The sequence below is a fragment of the Rhineura floridana genome, chromosome 2, assembly GCF_030035675.1.
Source record: "Rhineura floridana isolate rRhiFlo1 chromosome 2, rRhiFlo1.hap2, whole genome shotgun sequence".
Classification (NCBI taxonomy): domain Eukaryota; kingdom Metazoa; phylum Chordata; class Lepidosauria; order Squamata; family Rhineuridae; genus Rhineura; species Rhineura floridana.
The window spans coordinates 131,022,940-131,049,357 of NC_084481.1; the positions used below are offsets into that span (position 1 = coordinate 131,022,940).

General features: G+C 43.0%; 1 protein-coding gene across 1 annotated transcript in view; it reads left to right on the forward strand.

Moving 5' to 3' along the window:
- DCDC1 (doublecortin domain containing 1) overlaps positions 1-24,929 on the forward strand; it is a 574,603-nt gene extending 549,674 nt beyond the window's left edge. The window contains 3 exon segments of the mRNA XM_061610560.1: positions 10,838-10,947; positions 22,767-22,829; positions 23,126-24,929. Coding sequence (XP_061466544.1) covers positions 10,838-10,947; positions 22,767-22,829 — 173 coding nt within the window. The 3' untranslated portion in view covers positions 23,126-24,929.
- The last annotated feature ends 1,489 nt before the right edge of the window (positions 24,930-26,418 follow it).

The window sequence follows — 26,418 nt, forward strand, 5'->3', positions numbered from 1 at the left end:
TTCTCCTGCTTCGTTTCTGTCTCCTAGGCCTTATTTCCCCACAATTCCTAATTCTTCTCTGTTCTCTACTTTTGCATTCCAATCCCCCATGATTATCAGCACATCTTGTTTTGGTGTGTGATCAATTTCCTCCTGTACTTCTGCATAAAATCTCTCCAATTCCTCTTTTTCTGCATTTGCCGTCGGAGCGCAGACAGATGATGGTTATGTTGATAGGTTTCCCGTTTAATCTCATTGATATAACTCGCTCAGACCTTGCATTGTAGCTCCTAATTGCTATATCACTTCTCACTATTAAAGCAACCCCATTTCTTCTTAATTTCTCATTTCCTGCATAAAATATTTTGTAGTTGCCTGATTGAAAATGTCCCATTCCCGTCCATTTTAGTTTGCTCACACCAAGTATTGTAATGTTGATACGTTCCATTTCTTGCTTGACAATTACTAACTTTCCCTGGTTCATGCTTCAAAAATTCCATGTTACTATTGTGTGTGTCATACAACTCTGGACTCTCCTTTTGCATCTGTGCGCATCAGCCTCTGAGCTTCCTTTTGGCTTTGACCGAGCTGCATCATTAGTCACAGCACACAGTTTACCAGGGAGGTTACCTGATCAAAAAATGAGATAAGATTGGACAGGCAGGATTTGTTCTTGACAAATCCATATTGGCTTCTAGTAATCACTGCATTGTTTTCAAGGTGCCTTCAGCTTGACCACTTTATAATCTGCTCCGGAATTTTCCCAGGGATTCATGTCAGACTGACTGGTATGTAATTCCCAGGTTCCTCCTTTTTGCCTTTTTTGAAGATAGGGACAACATTAGCCCTCCTCCAGTCATCTGACACTTCAATCATCCTTCATGATTTTGCAAAGATAATAGACAGTGGTTCTGAGAGTTGTTCAGCCAGTTCTTTCATTACTCTAGGATGCAGTTCATCGGGCCCTGGAGATTTGAACTCATTCAAAGTAATTAGATATTCGTTGATCATTTGTCTATTCCTCTCAAGCTGCAATCCTGCCCCTTCAACTTGTACTTCACATTTGCTGGGAGGGTCATGGACCCTCTTTTGAGAGAAGACTGAGACAAAGTAGGAATTGATCAGCAGCACATGCTCACAGCAGCGTTCAGCGAGATCAGAAACAATGGAAAGCACTGATTTCTCAGCATCTGTGTGTATGATTAATATCTGCAGAAGTACAAATAACTTGCCAAAGTACATAAAATAAAGTCTGAAAATGTTTAATAGCTATGTTCATTGTAATACTAATTTCTTACAAGTCAAAGTCTACTATAGGTAGAAACTCATTTTTAAAAAGTTGTATTGAGCCTGAATTAAGCATGTAATGTGCTTGTTCACACTGTGCTAAAGTCATGGGTCATATGGTGAGTAAATTCTTGGTACATTACATTAGGCAGCACAGGCCGATTCACTATACTTTATCTCATTCAGAAATGTTATATATCATATCCTACTTTTTTCTTACCTTAAATATAATTCTTCCTATCATATATCATGCTGAGACAACAGGATAACTCATCTGTATTTAAATTTGACAACCTATATTATCCACTTCCTTTCTCAGCGAAGTTAAATTAAAATTTGGTAGTTGTTTCTAGGGAGACTTTGACAAGCCACACTGCTGCATCATCCCTACCAGTTCAGTAACCTACAATTTATTCCAGCAGAGATGCTATTATTGAATTAATGACCTCAAAGATGCTGTAAACACATTTTCTGGTTTGTGTGCTTTTTTTTTCATTTGCCAAAACTAATAATTACAAAACAGAGGAAAAGCTATGGATTTTTCAGTGGCTAGCTGTTTGATAGTTAATACTGCTTTGGATCTTGTTTGAAAAGCAGTATATATATATTAATTATTTATTTGTTTATTTATTAAATGTATATCTCATCCTTCCTCCTAGAAAGAGCCCAGGGCGGCAAACAAAAATACTAAAAACACTCTAAAAAAGCAGTATATAAATGACCCATAAATAAATAAACCACTCAGGAAAATGTAACCTTCAAATACTATGCACTTCTTTAGGAGTAAGCCACAATAGGATTTACTTTTAACATTTATTGGGCCAGTATCTACACTGAATAGCTGTTCACAATTTATGAAATGACAGTTGCCAACACCTACACATCTTGTATATTGGCTTCTCTTTTATCTTTCTCGTACTGAAACACAAGTTTCAGTGTTTTATTATGTCTGGTTTTTCTCTTCTGTTTTTAATAGAATTTTAATGTCTAATGTTTATTATTAAGTTAATTTTATACCAAGTGTTACATGCTCAAGCTGTATGTTTTTAGTGATTTTACCTGATTTTTATTTTACTGTATTGTATTTTATTCCTTGCTGTGAACCGCCATAGGCTAAGGGCGGTATAGAAATGGAATGAAATAAATAAATAAAACATCTTAAAAACAAAAGACCTTAAAACAAAACATCTTTAAAAACATATTAAAACAAAGCATCTTTTAAAAAATATTTTTTTAAAAGCTTTAAAACATCTAAAAAAGTAATTCCAACACAGATGCAGACTGGGATAAGGTCTCTATTTAAAATGCTTGTTGAAAGAGGAAGGTCTTCAGTAGGCACCAAAAAGATAACAGAGATGGCGCCTGTCTAATATTTAAGAGGAGGTAATTCCAAAGGATAGGTGCCACAACACTAAAGATCCGCGTCCTATGTTGTGCGGAATGGACCTCCTGATAAGATGGTATCTGCAGGAGACCCTCATCTGCAGAGCACAGTGATCAACTGGGTATATGAGGGGTAAGACGATCTTTCAGATATCCTGGTCCCAAGCTACATAGGGCTTTGTACACCAAAACCAGAACCTTGAACTTGGCCCGGTAGCAAATGGGCAGCCAGTGTAATTCTTTCAGCAGTGGGGTGACATGTTGGTGATACCCTGCCCCAGTGAGTAGTCCTGCCACCACATTTTGCACCAGCTGCAACTTCCAGACCAATCTCAAGGGCAACCACACATAGAGTGCATTACAGTAATCCAGCCTGGAGGTTACCAGTGCGTGGACAACAGTGGTCAGGCTATCCTGGTCCAGAAACGGTAAAAGCTGGTAAAAGGCACTCCTAGCCACGGAGGTCACCTGGGCCTCTAGCAACAAAGATGGATCCAGGAGCACCCCCAGACTACAGACCTGCTCTTTCAGAGGTAGTACAACCCCATCCAAAACAGGCAACTGACCAATTATCCAAACTCGGGAATCACCAACCCACAGTGCCTCCGTCTTGCTAGGATTCAGACTCAGTTTATTGGCCATCATCCAGCCCACCACCAAGTCCAGGCAGTGGTCCAGAGCTTGCACAGCCTCTCCTGATTCAGATATTACAGAGAAATAGAGCTGGGTATCGTCAGCATACTGCTGACACCTCACCCCAAATCTCCCGATGACTGCTCCCAAGGGCTTCATATAGACGTTAAACAGAATGGGGGACAAGATGGTACCCTGTGGTACTCCACAGCACAACTGCCAGGGGGGTGAAGGACAGTTACCCAATGCTATTCTCTGAGGGTGATCTTTGAGATAGGATCGGAACCACTGTAAAACAGTGCCTCCAATACCCATCTCACCAAGTTGGCCCAGAAGGATATTATGGTCAATGGTATCAAAAGCCACTGAGAGATCAAGTAAGAATAACAGGGTTGCACTCCCCCTGTCCTCCTGATAAAGGTCATCCATCAGGGCGACCAAGTCTGATTCAGTCCCATAACCAGACCTGAACCCAGACTGGGATGGGTCAAGATAATCTGTTTCATCCAAGAGTACTTGCAATTGCTGACCCACAACCCTTTCAATCACCTTCCCTAATAAGGGGTTTTTTTGCAACCGGTCAGTAGTTGTCACAAACCAATGGGTCCAGGGTGGGCTTTTTCAGGAGTGGTCAGATCACCACCTCTTTCAAGGTGGCTGGAACCACTCCCTCCCGTAATGATGTGTTGACCACACCCTGGATCCACTTGGTCAAACCCCCTCGGCAAGCTTTAATAAGCCAAGAAGGGCAAGGGTCCAGAGGACACGTTGCTGGCTGCATCATCGCAAGCACCTTGTTTATGTCATCAGGCCACATCAACTGAATCTGATCCCAAGAAGTTGCAGCAGACATTGCACTGGACACCTCATTGGGGACTACAGTAGATGTGGAGGGGGCATCAAGACTGCTACAGAGGCGAGCAACTTTACCCTCAAAGTGCCTTGCAAAAAATTTACAGTGGGCCTCTAAAGGGTCTAAAACTCCATTTTCTGGAGTTGATGTCAACAGACTCCTGACAATACTGAAAAGCTCCACTGGACAGCTACTTGAGGATGTGACGGAGGCAGAGAAGTGGGCCTTCTTCACCGCCCCCACCACCACACAGTAGGCACGGCTATGATGTTTTACTTGTGCCTGATCAGCCTCACAGCACATCTTTCGCCACTTGTGCTCTAGCCGTCGTCCAGCCTATTTCATTGCCCTTAGCTCACTGGTGTACCAAGGGGCAAACTGGGCTCCACAATGCTGGAGTAGGCGCTCAGGGGCAACTGTGTCAAGAGCCCAACATGCCTCACTATTCCACAGCGTGACAAGGTCTTCAACAGGGTCACCTGCTCTATCTACTGGGAACTACCCCAGGGCATTCAGGGAAGGATCCAAGCCATAAATCTAAACTTCACCAGGAAGTGATCTCACCATGAGAGTGGGGTGACATCCACCCCCCCATCTGCAGACCACCCCTTCCTCCATCTGGAGCAGAAACCAAGTTGAGGGTGTGCTCTGCCCTATGCATTGGGCCAGTGACAACTTGAGACAGTCCCATGGCCATCATGGAGGCCAAGAAGTCCCGAGCCAGAACACTAGAGGCAGCCTCAGCGTGCACATTGAAATCACCCAGCACCATCGTTCTGAGCTCCTCCAACACCACAGCCGAGACGGCCTCTGCCAGCTCAGTCAGAGAAGCTGCCGAGCAGCAGGGTAGATGGTACACCAGCAGCAACCCCAGTTTACTGTCTCCTCGGCCTGACACCAGGTGCAGGCCCTCACAGCCAGCTCCAAGACAGAGTGGTTTCCTGGTGACAGAGATGGAAGTTCTGTAGACTACAGCAACTCCTCCCCCCCAGTCCCTGCAGCCTGTGCTGGTGTTGCACCGAGTATCCAGGTGGGCAAAGCTGGGTCAGATCAACTCCTCCCAGCTCACCCTCCAAGGTCTCAGTAATGCACACCAAATCGGCACCTTCATCCACAATCAAATCATGGATGTGAGTGGTCTTATTGTGTACCAATCTGGCGTTGAACAACAACACACACAAGCCAGTGGGCATAGCAGATGAGCAACAAGGAACCCATCCATCAGAGGAGTGGCAGTAGGGAACAAGGCGCAGATAATAATAATAATAATAAAATTTTATTTTTAGGCCGCCTATCTGGCCGAATGAACGGCCACTCTAGGCGGCGTACATAGATTAAAATAAATACAACATATAAATACAGTTATAACATCAATCTTCGGATAATCAGCCCACCCACTTCTGTACGTTAAAAACTAAAATTACCTAGGAATCCTGTATGCCCGCTGAAACAGCCACGTTTTTAATCCTTGGCGAAAACCTACCAGGGAGGGGGCATGGCAAAGGTCATATGGGAGAGAGTTCCAGAGGGTGGGAGCCACAATCGAGAATGCCCTCTCTCTGGTCCGCACCAGCCTAGCTGTTTTCACTGGTGGGACCGAGAGAAGGTCTTGCGAGGCCGATCTCGTCAGGCGGCATATTTGGTGATGCAGGAGGCGCTCCTTTAGATAAATTGGACCGAAACCGTATAGGGCTTTAAAGGTTAACACCAACACCTTGAATTGGGCTCGGTAAACAACTGGTAGCCAGTGTAGATCTTCTAACACTGGAGAGATATGATCCCGGCGGCGGCCGTTCTTGATCAACCGTGCCGCCGCATTCTGTACCAGTTGTAATTTCTGAACCGTCTTCAAGGGTAGCCCAGCGCAGAGCGCATTACAGTAGTCTAAGCGAGAGGAGACCAGGGCATGCACCACCCGCGGGAGCAGATGGACCGGAAGGTAGGGTCGCAGCCTCTGTATCAGATGTAATTGATACCAAGCTGCCCTGCTCACTGCTGACACCTGAGCCTCCATGGACAGCTGGGAGTCAAGAATGACCCCGAGGCTGCGAACCTGGTCCTTTAGGGGCAATCTTACCCCATTCAACACCAGGTCAGTGTCTCCTAATCTTCTCTTGTCTCCCACAAGCAGTACCTCGGTCTTGTCGGGGTTCAGTTTCAGCCTGTTTCCTCCCATCCATTCACTTAAGGACTCCAGGCACTTGGAAATAGTATCCACAGCCAACTCCGGTGAGGACTTAAATGAGAGATAGAGCTGAGTGTCATCTGCATATTGGTGGCACTGCAACCCAAATCTCCTGATGATGGCCCCCAGCGGCTTTACATAGATGTTAAATAGCATGGGAGAGAGGATAGAACCCTGTGGCACACTACAATTAAGAGGCCAAGGGTCCGAAACCTCCTCTCCCAATGCCACCCGTTGGTGCCTGTCAGAGAGATAGGAATGGAACCACCGTAAAACAGTGCCTCCAATTCCCATTCCCTCCAGGCAATCCAAGAGGATACCGTGGTCAACGGTATTGAAAGCCTGAGAGATCCAGGAGGACGAGGAATGAGTGTTCTCCCCATCCAACGCCCTCCTCAAATCATCCACCAGAGCGACCAAGGCTGTTTCAGTTCCATGACCAGTCCTGAAGCCCGATTGGAATGGATCTAAATAATCTGCTTCCTCCAAGTGTGTCTGTAACAGTTTAGCCACCACGCGTTCGATCACCTTGCCCAAAAATGGTAGATTAGAGACTGGGCGAAAGTTGTTCAAATCTTGGGGATCCAAGGAGGGCTTTTTCAAGATGGGCTTTATTACCGCCTCCTTGAGGGCAGATGGCAATGCACCCTCTTCCAAGGAAGCATTTACCACCGCCTTGATCCCTTCGCTCAGTCTCTCTTTGCAGCCCATAATGAGCCACGTGGGGCAAGGGTCAAACAAAGAGGTGGTCGGCCTTACAGTAGAGAGCACCTTGTCCACTTCCTCAGATGGAAGAGGCTGAAACCAATCCCACCGGACCGGATAGCAACTGGCCATCTCTGGCCCACTTCCTGTATCCACGGCGTACGGAATTGAGCTCTTCAGGCAATCGATTTTATCAGCAAAATGTTTTGCAAATGCATCACAGGAGGCTTTAGAGTGCTCCATGGGTTCCTGCGTAACTGGACCGACCAGACTACGGACCACTTGGAACAACCTTCTGGGACAACATTCTGCAGATGCAATAGAGGCAGCAAAGAAACCTCTCTTTGCTGTCTTTGTTGCCACTTGGTAGGCTGCTATTGCTGCTCTAACCAGTGTCCAATCATCTTCGGAGCGAGATTTCTGCCACCGGCGTTCTAGTCGTCTCACCTCCTGCCTCAAACCCCGCAGACGTGGTGTATACCAAGGTGCGGTTTGAGTTCTATTCAGGGGGAGAGGACGTTTCGGAGCCATCCGGTCTATCGCCCCGGTGATCTCCCTATTCCACTCTGTCACCAGGGTTTCGACCGGGCGACCTTCAGACAGCTCCAAATCTCCCAGCGCAGTCAGGAATCCTTCTGGCTCCATCAGGCATCTGGGGCGGACCATCCTAATAGGTCCCTGTCCCCTGCAGAGGGTGTGCGGCAATAAGAGGTCCATGTTCACCAGATAGTGATCTGACCATGACACGGGGTTCGAAGAAATGGCCCCCATTTTCAGATCACTGCCTCCCCCTCTCGAGACAAATACAAGGTCGAGAGCATGACCGGCTACATAGACTTGCCCTCGTCTTCTATGGTAATTCACCACAACCCCATGGCTATATTTCCCTGTACCCATGATCACTGAAAATTGGGGAGGCATCACCCATGTTCCTCCATACTAAGACTCCTCCTAAACACCTGATATGGACCCAACACAAGCCCACCAACAAAACCTGCTGGAGCCAATTATCCCAGTAGGCCTCTGCGAAAATTGGGAACAGTCATACCCATTCAAACTTGTTCACACAGGGCTCATCTACTCCCCCTCCTGTCTCACACCCAGGGAGGGCCAGCCTTCTGCCAGTTACAGACTCTTACTCTGAAGGTATCTGGCAACTTTCTCCTATTATTCATTTTACTGCACAGGCTCTCACCCTGTGCAGGAACTACACATGCACCACACGCCCTCCCCACCACCAATCTCCTCTAGATTGGTTTAACAGAAAACAAAGAAAAAAAGGTAATAGAAGGGGGGTAGTGCCCTCACCCTTGGGACTCCCTAAGGGAATCCCCAAGAGGCAAGCCCCTTTGGTGTCACCCCTTGAGTGGCAACTCCGGCGACGGCAGACCCGCTGCCTGAGGGCAGCTGGGCTTTTATGCCTCCTGATCTAGCCAACAGCTGATGCAAGAGGCTACAAGATTAACTGCAGCCTCTCTCTGGAGCCAGGGTCAGGCAGGGGGTCCAGTCCTTGCAGCACTTACCAGGGACTTCAGCTGTCTTGAGATAGTGAGTGAGCAGCAAGCACCCAGATGCTCAGAGAGTCACTCCCAGGGCAGGTCTTCTTCAGTCCCCTAGTGCTGCAGCTGTTCTTCTTTGGAAATCTTTATCACCAGTAAATGTTTTACTAGTGTGTATGTGTGTGGTTATTTATTATTTGAGCAAAGAAATTTATTAAGTGCAGAATTAATGCAAACGTTTGAGACAACTTAAAAACACATGGTTACCACTTGGTCCATTATCAACAATGATGAATGAATTTTTTTTTTAGAGACAAGCCTTTACCAGAATCGTGGAATAAGATAAAAATTATAGTTATACAAACATTTGCTAAAGATCTATCATTGGCTACTTCTTATAGACCTAAATAATGATTACAAGAGTTCTGCAGCTATAGTATCAATAAAGCTGAATAAAATAATTATTCACTTAAGAAGGTGATTGTGATAAGTCATTTATATATTGCACATACTGTAGGTATCTTTCTATATTTTTTTCGGTCATATTTATGATTAAAAATTGTTTTGTTTCTTTGTCTGTTTTTTAATACAGTAAAGACAATTTTAAAAAGCACCAAGCTAACAACTTTTTGTAACACATACTTGTCATAGCGAATCATATTTACTTAATTAGTTCAAACCCATGCTATTAACACTGAGTGTGCAAAAACTGTTTATTTTAAAACTTTTTATTTCATACTTGCACATTTGTTAGGGTAGTAGGCAGGGCTGGCCCCAGACATGCCGGGGCCCTTGGGCACAAGCCTGCCCCAGGCCCTGGCGCTCCCCTTCCACAATTCGCGGCAGGATTACTGCCACAGATTGCATGGCAAGAGCTTTGGAGCCCCTGCCATTCCCTTGCTTAACCTACCTTTCCCAGCTGTTCTGCGGTTGCACGCGCAGTGCTGCCCTTAACCAACATGGCAGCCAAGGCTTCCCTAAGGGGCTGAAGTCTCTGCCGCCATCTTGGCTTATGGCAGGGATGCATGTGTGTAGCATGCATGCATGCCATCAGCCAAGATGGCGGCAGAGGCTTCAGCCCCTTAAGGAAACCTCAGCCGCCATCTTGGTTAAGGGCAGCGCTGCATGCGGAACTTCACAACGGCCAAGAAAGGTAGATTAAGCAAGGGAATGGTGGAGCTCCAAAGTTCTAGCCATGCAATCCGCTGCAGCAATCCTGCTGCAAATCACAGAAGGGGAACGGAGGGCCCCTGTAGTCCCAGGGGCCCTCGACCAGGGCCCCACCTGGCCCCTTTGGAACTGGTCCTTGTAGTAGAGATTTGTGAGAGGATAAAGGAGAATGCAGGGGGAGGAGAGGAAGGGGGGAGCAGGTTTGTGAGCTGTCTTTTGCTTATGCAATCATTGGATGCAACCTGAAATGTATTGCTAGTTTCATCTGCTCTCCATACTCCCCATAACACCAGCAATGATAGAGAGGTGCTTAGAAATTCAACCACGATTCCAAAAAACTTGTAATACTGCTACAACAATTTCAAATCCAATACAGATCCCGACTGGGATAAAAACCTCCATTTAGAAGACTTATTGAAAGAGGAAAGTCTTCAATGGGCACCGAAAAGACAATATAGACTGTGCCTGTCTGATATGTAATAGGAGTGAGTTCTAGAGCGTAGGTGTCATCACACTACAGCCCCGATTCTAACATCATGCAGAATGGACCTCTTCTGAAAAGTGCAATGATTGGTTGGCTATATGAGGGTGAGACAATCTTTTCAGTATCCTGTTCCCGCTCCAAAGGGCTTTGTATACCAGAACTGGCACGTTGAATTTTGCCCAGTAGCTAATTGGTAGCCATTCTTTCAGCAGTAGCATAATATGATGGTGATATTCTGTCCCAGTGAGCAGTTATGCCCTGTGTTTTGCACTAGCTGCAGCTTCTGGGTCATCCTCAAAGGCACTCCCACATAGAGTGCATTGCAGTAATCCAATCGTATATTACATGAGAATTATTTGTATTTTTAGTGGAGTTGGTAAAAAAACACAACTCAGTTCTCATCCAGAACAAAGAGTGAGGTGGGAATTAGAAAAAAAAACTCATGTGTATAAGCTTGATATCAAGATTTTCAAAAAATTCCATCCATAGCTATAGCAGCATGCCAGTCTTCACTGCAGTCCTAAAGGCCCCAACTAACTGTATCTCCATATCCAACTATTCTAATAACTTGTCCATATACCAACAAGACTTCTTCTGCATGTTGTAAGAGATGCTAGAGAATTAATTTTCATTATCGAATTTTAAAACTGTTGTTTCAGCCATGAAGCATGAATTGGAAGTTAGAGCTCTTTATGCAAGAATTCGGAAGCAGTACGGTCCAGAATCTACCAACATTACTGTCTCACCACCAGAAAAAGTTACAGGGAAGGTTGTATCATAAAATGCTATATAATGCATACTATGTAATTGGTTGCAAATTATGTATTATTGTTGTTATTCACTAATAGTCAAAAGAACCCTTGTGGTTTAAGAATGTAACTATTAGGGACTGGATCCACATTTCAGTGCCGGTTTGATTTTTGCTCCGTCAAACTTCCTTCTGGTACTGCTTTGGAGAGGATCAATGTTCACTGTTTATGATAATTACTGATTTGTGTTTTTTTCCTGCAAAAATATTGATATTAATATTGAGAATCTTAAAATATCATTTTTCATAGGTTTTTTTAAAAATATCAATCTTTTCCTCAAACTGATATTAATATTGATATTTTGATTGAAATATCAATATTAATATCAATATTTTGGAAAATACTGATATTAATATTGATATTTTTAGACTATTTTTAAAAATCCGCTTCAGCCACAGAAAACTGCTAGAATGAGCCAGGGGAGCAGGAGACCTGACCTCCTCTGAGATATTGTACTACCCTACAAATTTGTAAAAATGCAAATACAATTTGGGTTGGTCTTTCACAGACCAATCCGCTTCCTGTGTCACTTGGAAGAATTTGGTAACATGTGCCTCTGAGCATATGGTGAGTGGTGGCAACACCTGCAATCAGGCTGTATAATATGTTTGTAAGGTTAGCATGGGTTGAACTGCTCCTGTTAGGGCCCAGACTCTGTAGCCACAGTTGGAATAAATGGGCCTTCAGCATGGCCACTTCAGAATCAAGACTTACCTAACTTCATTCAGCATAAATACATTCCCTAACATTTCTTATTATGACCTTGGTAGCATCTGACACACTAGAGATTATTACATTATAAAGTCTTCAAGTAACGTTAGCTGTGGTTCTTTCCATACCATATCCAGACACCTTTGCAACTACATACATATATTATATCTGGAAACAGGCTTCAGATGCTTTAGAAATTAACTGGGACACAGGAATAAGCTTCATGGGCACATTTTGTAAAGCTTACTTTGTGGTCCATAATTCTGTTGCTATAAACTACTCGAATCTCCGGTAAAAGGGGTCGAGGTCCACTCAGCCTTCCATCCATCCGTGGTCGGTAAAATGAATACCCGGCATATGCTGGGGGATAAAGAAAGGCCGGGGAAGGAACTGGCAATCCCACCCCATATATACGGTCTGCCTAGTAAACGTCACAAGACATCACCCTAAGAGTCAGAAACGACTCACGCTGTAAGTGTGGGGACACCTTTACCTTTAGACCTACATTATAGTAATCTCTAAGCTTTCTGTGAAGCCACCCTGGAGGCTTCTGCTGTGTTCCCCCTTTTTTCTGTTATGGAATTGTTTGCCATTGTGCCTTTAGAATTTCCTGTTTTAGAAACTCCCACCCATCTTGGACTACTTTTCTCATTAGGGTTGCTTGCCACTTAACCTTACTTACCATTCTTCTGAGTTCATTAAAACTGGCTTTCCTGAAGTCCAGGGCACACTTATGGCTACTCTCAGCTTTTGCTTCCTTTAACATCAAGAACTCAAGTATAGCATGGTCACTTTCCCCCAGAGTTCCCATAACTGCCACTTCATCCACCAAGTCATCTCTATTGGTTAGAATCAAGTCAAGGATAGTGGATCCTCTAGTTGCTTCCTCCACTTTCTGTAGGAGAAAGTTGTCTCCAACAGAAATCAGGAATTTCTTGGAGGGGCTCTGTTTGGCAGAATTTTTCTCCCAACAGATAACGAGATAATTGAAGTCCCCCATTACCAGAGCTTGGAAGTAATTAGTTACAAAAAATGAATTACTTGTAATTTATTACTTTTTTGAGGAATGAGTGGGTAATTTCTTTACATTTTGATTGTAATAGAATGAGGAGTAATTTTTTTACTTTTGAGGAGTAATTGTAATGTTTCCAGCATTACCTTTGGGCATTACTTGGGGGGAAGCAGGGGAAGTCTTCTGCTCCTCTGATTTGTGGATAAAAATCATGTGCGTCAAACTGAGCTTCTGTGCAACATTGCTCTTCCCTCATGCTCTGTGGGTGGGTAGGAGGCAACGAGGGAGGAGACAGAGAGCGAGATGGGGGTGGAGTGGAGAAACCAAGTGTTTTAAAAAATGGATGGTGGTGGAGAAGAAGAGAGTGGAGGGAGAAAGGAGTCAGAGGGCAAGAACACGGATAAAGGAGGAGAAGGAGGCAAGCAGCAGAATGGAGATAAAGAACTGTGGAGATGAAATATGACAACGTGTGTGTGTGTGTGTGTGTGTGTGTGTACACACACACACTATGTTTGCACTCGGCATGCAAAGCAGCCTCTGCCACCCTCCCTGGCTACTTTGCTGTATTTGCAGTGTTTTAACCTTTTTGCATCTCAGGGGAAAATGTTTGTTTGTGTGGGTGGCACGGCAGGGTGTGGGAGGTGGTTAAGTGAGAGAGATTACGCTTGCTGGCTGAGAGTGTGTGTGGAGGGGGTTGCACTTGATTTGACGTGCAAAGATCTGAGTAGTGGCCTCTGCCTCCCTCCCCACCTCCCTTCCCAGCAGAGAGACCACCACTGTTATCTTATGGATAAAAATAATTATTCTAACTCTGTGTGTGTGTGTTTATTTTTAATGTTGTTTTGGGTGACATAGTGTGCAGTAGCCAAGGCCAGCACCTTGTAGGCACTGTATTTTTTTAAGGTAACTTAAGTGTAATTGTAGTGATTACTTTTGAGTAACGGTAAAGTAATCAATTCCTTTCAGAACAATTGTAATGGTAATTTATTCCTTTTTGCGGCCATGTAGTAGTATTTGTAATTTATTCCTTTTTAAAAGTAATTTTCCAAGCTCTGCCCATTAGTACTACGTCATGCCTCCTCAAACCATCCTGTGTTGGAGGTACTTTTTTTACTCCAGCCGATGGAAAGTATTGGGGGACTGAATGTCACTTTTCAAACAGAAAGTGATCTACAAAAGCAGAATTACTTTTCCTTCTTCTGGTGCAAGTGGCTTGTTGTGGGGCATTTTACTACCCCAAGATACTTTGGAATTGGCTTGGGGTAATATCATGTCCCACAAATCCACCTATAATTTTTTGAGTTTCTGTTAAGGAGGGTAATGGTGTATACACCTATGCATGCATCTAGGGATGGAAGGATCTGTCAAGTTTGGTTGCCTCAGTTTCTCATTACTTGAATTCAATTCTCCACATATCTACAGCAATTTATGATTTTCTTTTTAAAAATCCTCATGAAAATTCTTCAGCATTTTAGTGCAAATATCACCTAATTAAACACATTTTTGTGTGCAGTTTTGACTAATGTACACATTTTTGCAAGCAATTTCTAATCTAATGCATTTTTCTGTTATTTTCACTAACATATTCATTTTTATGCTCACTTCCCCTAATATATGCATTTTGGTAAACGCTGGTTGGTTGCAGAACTGTATAGCAAAATTTGATTAAGTGCAAATTTCAAAGGATGGCTGTGTTTCGGTTCTCATATTGTTTCAGAAAGTGCTAATTTGCTAGATTCAGCTTTAAATGCAAGCTGAATCTAATTTCTCCCCCATCCCTAAATGCATCCCACACCATATGTGCACATAAAATAAACCCACTTTCTACCCAGTCATGGGCTAATTGCGTAGCTGTCGTCTGGCATTTGTTTTTCCACACAGTTAACATCATGTGGAGGAGGAAGTAGGAACAAGCATGCTAACCAAACAAGTTGGAGGCAACTGTCTAAAGCAACGAGTCTTGTGTAGGCTTTGCATAAAACTTAGGATCCTGATTTTCCAGAATTCTAAATCAAGCAGGGATCCTACATGAGAAGAGCAAGCTTCTCACTGAAGATAGTCACTGTCCAACATGTGAAGAGCGTGATGGTGACAGATGGTAGAGATTGAGCTTTATTAGACCAAGAGCCCAGTTAGTTGTTGTAAATTACTTTGAGACTCTTTTGGGGAAAACAACAATTAATTTAATAATCATCCAGCATCCTGTTGTTTAAGTGGCCACCCAGGTGCCTATGGGAAATCTACAAGCATGACTTGAGTGTAATAGCAGTCTCCTCACTTGTGATTGTCAGACTCTGGTATTTAGAGACACACTGCCTCTGACAGTAGATGTAGAACTTAGCCATCGTTAGCCAGTAGGTTTTTAAAAAATTGTTTTCAATTTTGTATTTTAAAATAATTGTAACTCACCTGGGACCTTTGGGTGAAGGGGGGTAGTAAATGATGATGATGATGATGATGATAGTAGCCATCGATAGCCCTGTCCTTCATAACTTTGTCTAATCCTCTTTTCAACCGATCCAAATTGGGTTTATTTTTTCATAGTTTATGTGCTGTGTGCAGTGGTGTAGTGACAAATTCAGAAGTGCAGGGTCCCTTCCTGATAGTCACAGCCATGCCCCCTCCCATCCTTTTTTCTGTTTTTGTGTTTTTTGTTGCTGGGTTGAGAATGAGATCCTTGCTAATGCCTTCTCCCACAACAACAGACATCCCTAGGAGCCAATAAGCACAAAGGGGAAGAGTATCTGGGTTTAATTACATAAAGATGAAACTGTGTTCGCTCTCCTTTCACTCTGGCTTCAATCAGCAGGAAAGAACAAGGGAGCATATTAAAAGACTCTTCTCAGTGGCTAACACTCTCCCCTTTCATGCTTATTGCTCATAGGATGCTGGAGACATAGGGACCCTGCTGGACCCTGCTCCAAAAATGTAAGGGGACTAAGACCACCCAAGACCCTGGATGACCCTAGCTGAATATTTTATGTATAGTAAGTGGTCTATACATTGACTAAATAAAATAATAATAATAAATGAAGACTAGCTATCAAATGACTTGAGTGCGTCTGTACCTCAGTATCCAGTACACTTCATTGTAATGTATGTCTATAGACTGTATAATTTACAAATTGCATAATTTAAATACGGGAGTAAGGGCTACTTCAATTATTAGAATTTTGCAGGAAGAATTTGCAATATCATGTACATGGGGAAATGTTTGGTATGGTAACACACAAGAGTTATGACTGATCCACACATCCATTTTTAAAAATGGTGGTGAGTTGATTAATCTATGCATGTGGCCACTCTTCTGAATGCTCTGATATGTGTTGATATTGACAGCTTGCTAACTCTTTGAAGGGCCATAGCTGAGTAGCAGAACATCTGCTTGCATGCAGAAAGTCCCAGGTTCAATCCCTGGCATCTCCGGATAGGGCTGGGAGAGATTTCCTGCCTGAAATCCTGGAGAGCCACTTCCGGTCAGTGTAGGAAATACTGAACTGGATGGATCAATGGTCTGACCCAGTATAAGGCAGGTTCCTATGTTGGAAGCTTTCAGGTGAAATGTGATCTTAATATGTGTAAGAGGTTTACTGAGGCATTTATATAACCACTGTATCAGATTTGTCCCATGATTCCTCCCGAACAGATTCAGTCCAATTCAGAGATTGCTTTGGAGTTCAAGATTTTTTTCATGGATCTGTTGGTGAGCTGGTCCATAGAATTTAATGATTCACACAATATATTTCCCCCACACACAGGGTCTAAAATCACTCCTGTGTCTAACAAATTAATTTTTAGTCCCTAAATAGTTCAGTCCTGTCAAGTAAATTTAATACTTGCTCTTACCAGTGCCCAGCATTTAAAAAAAATAATTCCCTAAAATAGATTATATGGATCATAGGATTGCCTGATAAGAATTTAATTCCATTCAATTGTCTAAATACCTGATTATGTCAAATATCTTGTAGCCTCCCCAATTTTTAATAAAGTTAGTAATTTCCGGTGATTGCACCTATATTGATTTGAATCGACTCCATGTGAGAAATGAATCAGATTTAATTTTTTTTCTTTAATATCATCAAGAATCCATTTTATCATTAAACTAAAGTGCCACCAAACATCTCTGATCCTGACAGCTTTCTCTGAGAAATGTAATTTCTGCTGCTATGGAAACATTCAGGTGATGCAAATGAAAATCAGCAGTGACAGACCAGTGACCATACTACGTACAGAATGTCCTCAGGAGAACTCTAGCTGACTGCATATCTCCGGGGGGGGGGGTGTCCTTAAAAAGTTTTCATATCCATAATTAAAATGTTGATTGAATAGCCCAAGAGAGTGTTCTTATATGTTTTTTTTAAACAAAAGTAAAATACTTTGCTTTGCTTTGTCTAACAAAGAGGTGCTAGGGAACTCCCATACAAATAGCAGACACAAGGGCCCTGATCAAGATTGGGACACCTAGCATCACTCCTAGCATCTCTGTTAGAAAGTGATTGTGTTGAACCATTAGGGTCTCATCTCACTTCCAGTTTTAACATTCCAGCTGAAAAGCTTGGGTTATATATTTAGTCTGTCCAACAACTTGGACTTGGCTAACTGCTTTGTCAATTGTGAGCTAAACAACATCTGACATTAATCATGTGGTTTGCCTTTGTGTGCAGTCTTTTTCTTTCACAAATAGTCAATGCGGGGAGGGGGGCTATCCAGAGCTGGACCCTGGCATGAAGATAGGGAATCTTTAATCCTTTGCCTGCATGTGGTTCCAGTCTTGATCAAGGCCCCATGCTTGCTATATAGCAGGAGTGGAGGACCCAATCCGAATTGGGACTGGGGGAAAGGGTTAGGGGCCCCCATCCCTGCATTCCAGGATCCTGATCCAGTTCATCCCCACCCCCTGCACTGGCTATTTATGAAAGACAAACCATGTTATTAACATTATGTGTAGTTGGCCCTAACTTACTTTAGGATCACAGGTATGTGCATATTTATTAATTAAATAGACAAAAAGGGAATCAATGCATACATGCTATGACCTATTGAGCCCCATATCCCTGGTCTGGAAACCCACAATCTTCCATTACCCTCACCATGCTGAGATCATATGTACCATGTTGGAATCTGATCTGCTGGCCTCCTTCATATCCTTATGTCTCTGTACTAATCCCCACACCTCTGCACATTGCATACCTTCACATAATATCCTCCCTGCTACCATGCCCACCATATTCTGTGCTGCACTATCTGCTAGGTGTGTCTAGGGGTACAACTAGTTTTAAGGGTTGCAATCACTTAGAAGTCCATCCACATTGCTAGGACATTTATGCACAACTTGTAGCACACTAAGATGAACAAAGTCTATCTGCCATGAATTGTGGCCTGCTAAATGCTTGACGATCTGTTTGCAGCAGCCCCTGGATGAGAGGTGGGCAACCTGAGGTCCTAGGGCTGCATGCTCCCCTTGGTCTAACTTCAAAAGTCCCCCACAAGTAATCACTTCAGACTTTTGGCAAGAGCAATCTCTTTCTCCCCTGCTGGTTGGAGACATAGAAAGCGAAAGAGCAGGGGGGTGGAGATGTCAAAAAGAGAGGGGAAGAGGGTGGGTTTGCTAGCCACAGCTGGCTTATCTATTCTCCACCCCATCACTGGCATGCAGCCCCACACAGATTGCCCTCTTGTGAATGTGGCCCTTGATAGAAAAAAAAGTTGCTCACCCTGTCCTAGATTCTAGGGTGATGTAGTCCAATGGCATGTGGGGGTTGTAGTTTTCCCCAAAACGGAAAACTGCCTCCCTGTGAGCCATTGGGCTCTGTCACCAGCCCCCCTGCTAATCAGCAGGCTGGAGCATCAGAGGGGGGACGCTTCCCTCTTTCCCCTGCCACTGCAACTTTCCTTCTGTTCTCTGCAGCACCAGAGATTATTCCCCTCTTCCCCTTTTCACCTCTCTAGGTCTATATTACATGTTATGGCAAGCTGCAGACAGAGTAAGAAATCAATAAGGAGCATCAACAAGTGGAATCAAAAATGGTTTTGATGGTTCTGAAGGCAGAGTTACAGAGTTATTGATTACAGGCTCTATAGCTGTTTTGAAAGGGAGCCTGTTCACGTGGGGTAATCTCTGGATAGGATATCAGTGGGGGGAATAAAGGGGTGTGAGAGAGAGCGAGTGAGACAGAATGATGGGTGAATATGGATGGATGTTTGTGTGTAAGTATGGATGGGAGTACCTCTGGGCTTGTCCACTTTTGATTTTGGCTCCACACACTGGCAGTATGTGCCCTCTGATCATTTTCCCCCAATGGAATGTGGCCCTCAACATAAAAAATATGGCCTTAGAAGACAGCAAAACCTGTAGGATACTTGAGTTACTGGAGGCCTATCGTATATAGCTGGTTGACTTGCGGGTCAAATGTGGGCAGGCCTGTATTATGTCCCACTGTATGTGGAGCCTTTCTGTTGTCGGGGGTCGCCAGCCTTTTTGGATGAGGGGGCACATTTTGAATTTTGAGAGAGTGTTGAGGGTACCAGTCACAAAATGGCTGCTATGGAAGGCATGGCTTAACACAAAATTAGAGAGAGTATAGCAAAGGATTACCTTAAAGTGGTATATAAATCAATAATAATAATAATCCTGTACCCACTCTCAAAGAGATGTATTTCTGAAGTAGCATGTATATCTTTGCACTGTAAGTTAACTAGGGCTGTGCACGTGTCCCTGCCCCATCCAATTTGTGGCTCCGGTTTGTAAATACAGACCAGACCCAATCCTGTCTGGACAGATTTGAATCTGATCGGACTCAATTCAGATCTGGATCACAATCCAGATATTACAGTTCCCTGGAAATCCCATTGACTTACATTGTAAAACCGAAACAGCCATCACTTTCTTGTTTTTTGACATAGAGACGTGAAATTTGGAGACATGGTAGCTGCTATGTAGGGGAGTAAACCTGCCAAATTGCAGGTGCTTTTCATGCTAGCCACCTTTAGAATTTAAAATGTTTTAAAATTAAAATGGACATAACAGCTTTGTTCTTTTGTACAGGGCCATGACATTTGGGGACAGGGTAGCCCCTTTAGAGGGAATTGACCCTGCCTGATTTTAGGTGGGTAGCTCCAGCGGATTTCATGCTAACCACTTTTAAATGTTGTGTTTTCCAAAATAGTTAAAAAAAAAAGATTGTGAATGTTCAGTTGTGCCATTTCTCATGCTCCTGTGTTGCCCCTGTTCCTTCCTTCAATATTTTTTGGGGGGAAAGAACGTTTTTTTAAAAAAATTAGGTTTGTAATACCAGAAACATGTAGGTAGCATCAGGCAGGCATGGGTTGGCAGCACCATGGAGATAATTTGCACATAGGGAAATGAAGTTTGGGGACCACCTTGACTGTAAGACCTGCAAAACCCTCTCCCTGCTTGCTGGGCTCTTTCCACCTGGCCTGGAAGGGTGGGGCCTTGACTGACTGCAGCTATAAAAGGTATATAAAGGATGGGACTAGGATTGATTTGGAAAGAACAGAAAGTACACACAAGCTAAACAAATGCCACCCAGCCCCCACCAGAGACAGCACTTAGACAAGATTTCTACATGTTAAGGTTTTGTCCCTTCCAAGCACTGTGATTGGAGAGTGTTGGGTGGGGTGACAGTATTCTAGCCTTCCTCTCTCTCTCTCTCCATCCTAGTATTCTCCTTTATGGTGGTGTAATTGCTCCATTTCAGTGACACCCTGTCCTGGTTCACTAGAGACTGTTTTTAGGTACAGATCTGTACAAATCTCTACAAATCGATCTGGGACTAGCTTATCTGCACTGTTGAGATTTGTAGCTGCTTCAACCCAATTTGGACAGGATACCAATAGGCTCAAATCGGCCCAATTTGGTTTATTTGTGATTTGTACAGTTCTAAAGTTAACAATACAGTTAACTACAGGCATACCCCACTTAACGTCGCTTCACTTAACGTCGCCTCGCTATAACGTACATGCTTCATATGCCTGTATTTCTCCAGAAATGCAGCACAGCAGCAGAGGCTTTAGCGCGTGGGGGTGGAAATAGACACAATTGCGCCACCACAAATCAGCTGGGAGGCGCGATCGTGATCAGCTGGGAGGCGCGGCAGCACAGCAGCAGAGGCTTTAGAGCGGGGCTTTGAGGCTCCGCATGAAGGAGAGGTAAAAAAGTTTTACTGTAAAAGGTAGTGCTTCACTTTAAGGACATTTTCGGTTTATGTACTCACTCTGGTCCCATTGAGTATGTTAATGCAAGGTATTACTGTATACAGTAGATTCAAAACAAATGCCTGGATATCAACAGGATACATGCACAGTCCTCTTTGCACAGTTTCACATTTTGTATTGGCCATTTGGGGAAGGGATTCTTTAACATCTATCTGCATTTTTGGGTAGTAGCATTTGCAGAAAATAACTTTGGTAGTACCTGATATCAGACAAACCCACCACAGGAAAGATGTATCCAGGTTGCTAACTATGGAAAAAATAAGACAGAAGCAGGAAAAGGGCACTAAAGAGAAGGGGGAAACAGAAACTCTTTAGGACCCCAGGGATTCCTATTGTCTGGTGTCCAAACAACTCACTTATCAACCACAGCTCTGAATTCATTCACTGGCTACAAACACTGACAGGCAGGAGCAGCCAGGCTGGTTTATTTTCCAGAAATTGCTTAGAAGGGTACCTGTACATTTTACTTCATAATTTTCTGGAGACTTCTTTTTTTAAAAAAAGGAAAGCACAGAGTCTGGAGTCCCTTCCTGTGAACACCAATGGAGGACTTTGCAGGTGCCTTGGCACTTGCTGGCACCATGTTGGCGACTCCTGTATTAAGCCATGCCATGAGTGCATTCATACATTCAAGCTGGGAAGGAAGGCTAAACACACTGGAGAATTTAATGTCACTGTCCCCAAGAAAGCATATATCCATCCACTTGCTTGTTCTTTTCCCAGAGTGCCCCAGTCTTTCTAGCCTAAAATAAAATCTGGAATGGACTAATCTGCAATTACTCAGCAGACAAGCAAAGGTCAGAGGCTGGATTTATCATACACCCTACACAGAGAGAAATCACAAACTGTGAACTCACTACAAATTTAGCTCTCAATTCTTCCTACTTGTCACAGCTAGGATTATCCAACAATCAGCATATGCAATCAAAGATCAGATTAATCACTGCAAGATGACTACAGGGCAAATAGCATTTAAGCATGTGAGAAACTGATTACTTAGCAGTGCAGTCTAGGGTTGCCAGGTTCAATCCCTGAGACTGATCCTGTATCTTTAGGAGAAAAGAAAGTCAGCCAAGTGCAGGTGTTCTTGCAACCCTGTAATGGGAAAAACCACAAGGTGGAATTCTCCCTCCCCCCTGCACAACTTTTAAAGATACACAAGACCTCTTGGAGGCTGGGCCTGGCAATCAAGAGGTGTTGTGTATCTTTAAAAGTTATGCAGGGGGAAGGGAGAATTCCACCTTGTGGTTTTTCCCATTACAGGGTTGCAAGAACACCTGCACTTGGCTGACTTTCTCTTCTTCTAAAGATACAGAATCAGTCTCAGGGATTGAACCTGGCAACCCTAGTGCAGTCCTATCCATGTTTACTTCAAAATATGGGTGTTAACAACCAAGTAAGCGTACATAGTATTATGCTGTGAGAATAGCTGCTTAAACCATAAAGTGAACAGCTTTGTAGTATTGTTAGGTTTAGGATGTTTTTCTTGTTGCGACTTTGAATGTTTCAGTGGGCTACTGTAAGAACTTTTTTACAATGGAAAAGTGGAATAAATCTTTTAAAAATAAATACATACATAAATACTGTTACTTCAAAATCCAGGTTCATTTATTCAGTCAACTTCTTTTCCCACTAAAGCTTAATATGCAAAAATGAGCTTGGAAGGAAATCTTTTAAAGAGAAATTTACTGAAGAATATGTAGCAGAATAATTTTAGACTTATGACTTAAGTCTTGACAACATCATGATTCCTGTGTTCTTTTTTTAAAACAATGCAACAATATTAATAATTACTTTAAATATATATATGTACACACACAGATCAACATGAATAGCTCTCTTCTGGCTCTTACTTGCAGAACTGATCAACATTCCAGCGACTAGGTAAGTAGTCACTGAAGTAATTAAATTAAATTAAATTAAATTAAAATTCTTGGGTTTTTTAACCAATGCCAACAAGAGTCTTGATCTAAACACACTGACTCATGAAAAATTCCATCCCTTTCAATAAATGTCATTAAATCACAAATAAATGTACCTTGGACTTAGAGGGTTTTTTGCTACTGCACACTTTAACATGCTATGCAATTCATAGTGCTTGCTTTATCCTGCAGGTTTTGACTTCTTTGTTTCCTAAACAGCACCAGAACTTACCTGATTCCTTTTTCTTTATTTTCCAGTTTCTATAGTCACCCAAGAGTAGCTTCTCTCAATCAGCCAATTTGAATGGCATCAGTAGGAAGTGATGCTGCTGCTCTCTAAGTAAGCAGCTCTCTTCCAGTAGAGAAGCAGCGGCATACATATTTTCCAGGAGCGGGGGAAGAAAGAAGGGACAAGCAATTAGCCCATCTTGGCACAGTCCAACATAAAGTTTAGCATGTTTAAAAACATGGTCTTCAGTGTACCAAATTCTGCTGGTTTATGACCGGTTTTGTTTGTTTGTGTGTGTGTGTGTGTGTGTTACTGCCAATCCTACAAAGCATAAAATCCTTGCATTTGATATGAGTACTTGATAAGCAGAGGATTCCATCTTTCACACAGTGGATGGAGCTTGCATTGCAACATTACTATTAGGAACATAACCCCAAAGGTTTTGCTAGGGTGCCAAAAGCAAATACTTAGCTCTGCAGGTATTTGTTTCTCATGCCTGTTAATGTTTAGCCTAGGAAATGCATCAGGGTTGGTGAAACTTTGGGCCTTCAGATGTTGGCTGAACTACAACTCCCATCAACCCCAGGAGGATGGCAGTTGCCTGGAATGATGGGAGGTATAGTTCAGCAACATCTGGAGGCCCAAAGTTCCCCTCCCCTGAAATACATTGTCATATTAGTTAACAACTGCTAATGGTATCAGAGAAATGGTATGACATCTGTCAGATACTGTCAGAAAGTGGCTTCTACCACATGTTGGTTGGCAAGTAGTGATCACAGCTGCATGTCAGATCGCTGCTGCATATCACTTGTCAGATACCATCAACTATTGACTGATACTGCATTTCATAAGAATATGAGCCCTGCTGGGTCCTATGAAGGACCCATCTAGCCCAGCATTCTGTTTCCATTAGTGACCAGTCAGATGCTCCAGAAAGTTGACAAGCAGAGTAGGAAGAAAATAATCCTCTGTCAGTTGTTGTCCTCAATTTGATTTCAAAGACATGTGCTGCTTAATATGGAGATTTTAGCTATCAGGGCTAATTGCTGCTGATGGAGATAATTAATTTGTCTAATCTCCTTTTCAAGCTATGAAAGCCAATGGCCATAGCCACAGCTTGTTGCAACAAATTCCATACATTAAATCCAGTTGTATGACTATATAAGTAAATTAATATATGGTTATTATATGCATATATTTCATCTGACAGAAACTAATAAACTAAATGCCTGTGTGTGTCATCAACTATCAGATATTGGCACTGGATATAAATGTCAAATGCAGGCAGGAAATATCAAATGTCTGCATATTCCAAAGAAAGTATCTGGAGAATATTTGATATCAAAACTTGCAGAGAAGAATTCTGAGGAGAATTTTGGGGAAAGTTTATTCCTTGTTGTCATTTCCTGCCATGCCAATCTCAAGACTTTCCAGCTTTTTTTACCAGCTTGTCAGTGATATGAAAGGTGGATGTCTATAATTGTACTGGGTCTATATCACAATGAAATGTAATAAGCTCTTTAACTATTTAGTACTCCAAAAGCAAATCAGTCTTCCTATGCAAATACTAGTACCACTGTTTTGTATGTTGGATAGACAGCCAGTGAAAAATAGATGTATATTTTTATTTGGGGTTAACTGCATAGATGTGCTATTAAGATTAAAGACCAGCATGAGACTAAGCTTTTGGTTTTAATTGTTGAGCCTTCATTCTATGAAACTATCATAAATTTAAAAGATTCGGCATACTGCATAACTTCAGTAGTATGTTAAGAAGGCTTAGAGTGTCCTGTGTTTGTTTGTGTATATATATCATAGTATATGTAGCACATAACTAAAGAAATATTCTCAAGTATTTTGCCCTGCTGCGTGTCCTAGCTGTTTTTTTTTCATGCTTTACATTCTCCTTTTCCATAAAGCTTGAATGAATAAATAATTTTCTCCAAGTATTTAGCAGTTGGGACAAGTCATGTTGTTATCCTGACTGCCCAATGCTTTCCCAGGAACTTTGACCACATTCGCAGCTTACATTTATCCCATTAAACAGTCATGACTTCCCCCAAAGAATCCTGGGAAGTGTAGTTTATGAAGGGTGCTGAGAGTTGTTAGGAGACTCCTATTCTCCCTCACAGAGCTACAATTTCCAGAGTTCTCTAGGAAGAGGGGCTGACTGTTAAACCACTCTAGGAATTGTAGCTCAGTGAATAGGAGTCTCTTAACAACTCTCTGCACCCTTCACAAACTACACTTCCCAGGATTCTTTGGGGGAAGCCATTAATGTTTAAAGTGGAATAATAATGAAATAAATGTAAGCTGTGAATGTGGCCTTTGAAAGTAAACAGTAAAAATAGCATTTTGAATTATTTTTAGAATATTAAGCCTGTAGGGCAATCCCCCACCCCAACATTTCCACTTTTTGAACTCTCATGAAGTTCACTTGCTTTGGGAAGATATGCCTACTTGGGGAGATGCCTGCCCTTTGAATGGTGTGTGTGTGCCATTCTAAGCACTGAATGACATGATTGTATTTGTCTGTCACCATGACTTGACTTGACACATTCGGGTAGTTCAGACATAACACTAAATCATTATGTTTCTCCTGTGCATGGAATAGCTGATCTCAGGTGGGTAGCTAGCTCTACCTAGTGGTTGAAGGCAGAAGAGTGCTAAAGAGGGGGGTTTACAAGGACTTCCTGCTCTGCGCAGCTCCTTATTTCAGTTTCTCTTCTGCCTTCCACCAAGAATGGTTGATCTAGCTCCTCTCTGCATTCAAGCCTGTATAGTTTGGTGTTTTTTTCCTATTGTGTGTCTGTACCTTTTCCTTCCTTTACTGTTTTCCTACATGTGTCTTGTTTAAAACAAACAAAAAGGGGTTTGTCATTTTACATTTCTCCCCCCCCTGAGACTTCGTGGTGGTGCTGAGCCAACCGCGAAGCAGCTGCCCCACCGCTTCAGCTACAAGACCACTGTCTTCTTCATTGGACTCTGCCCCCCCAGCCTCGTTTCTCAGGCGCATCTGTGCCTGTCTATCGACAATCATCCAACCAGCCTTCTCCTTTCACAGCGTGAGCGGGGACGCCTTTGCAACGTGCTGCCCAGGACACCTAGTGCCTGCCACCCCCTCCTCCATCCTCTCACCTGCGGAAGGCCTCAGCAGTATGCTCCAGCTGTGAAGGAAGCGTATTTGGGGGGCCCCCACAGATCGTCAGCACCTGGCCCAGCTATTATCACAGCCCTTAGCCCCCATAAGACCCGCAGCATGGTTGTGTCCATGGAGAAGGCAACACGCAAATTGGACCACCCACCAAAGAAACCTAAGTCA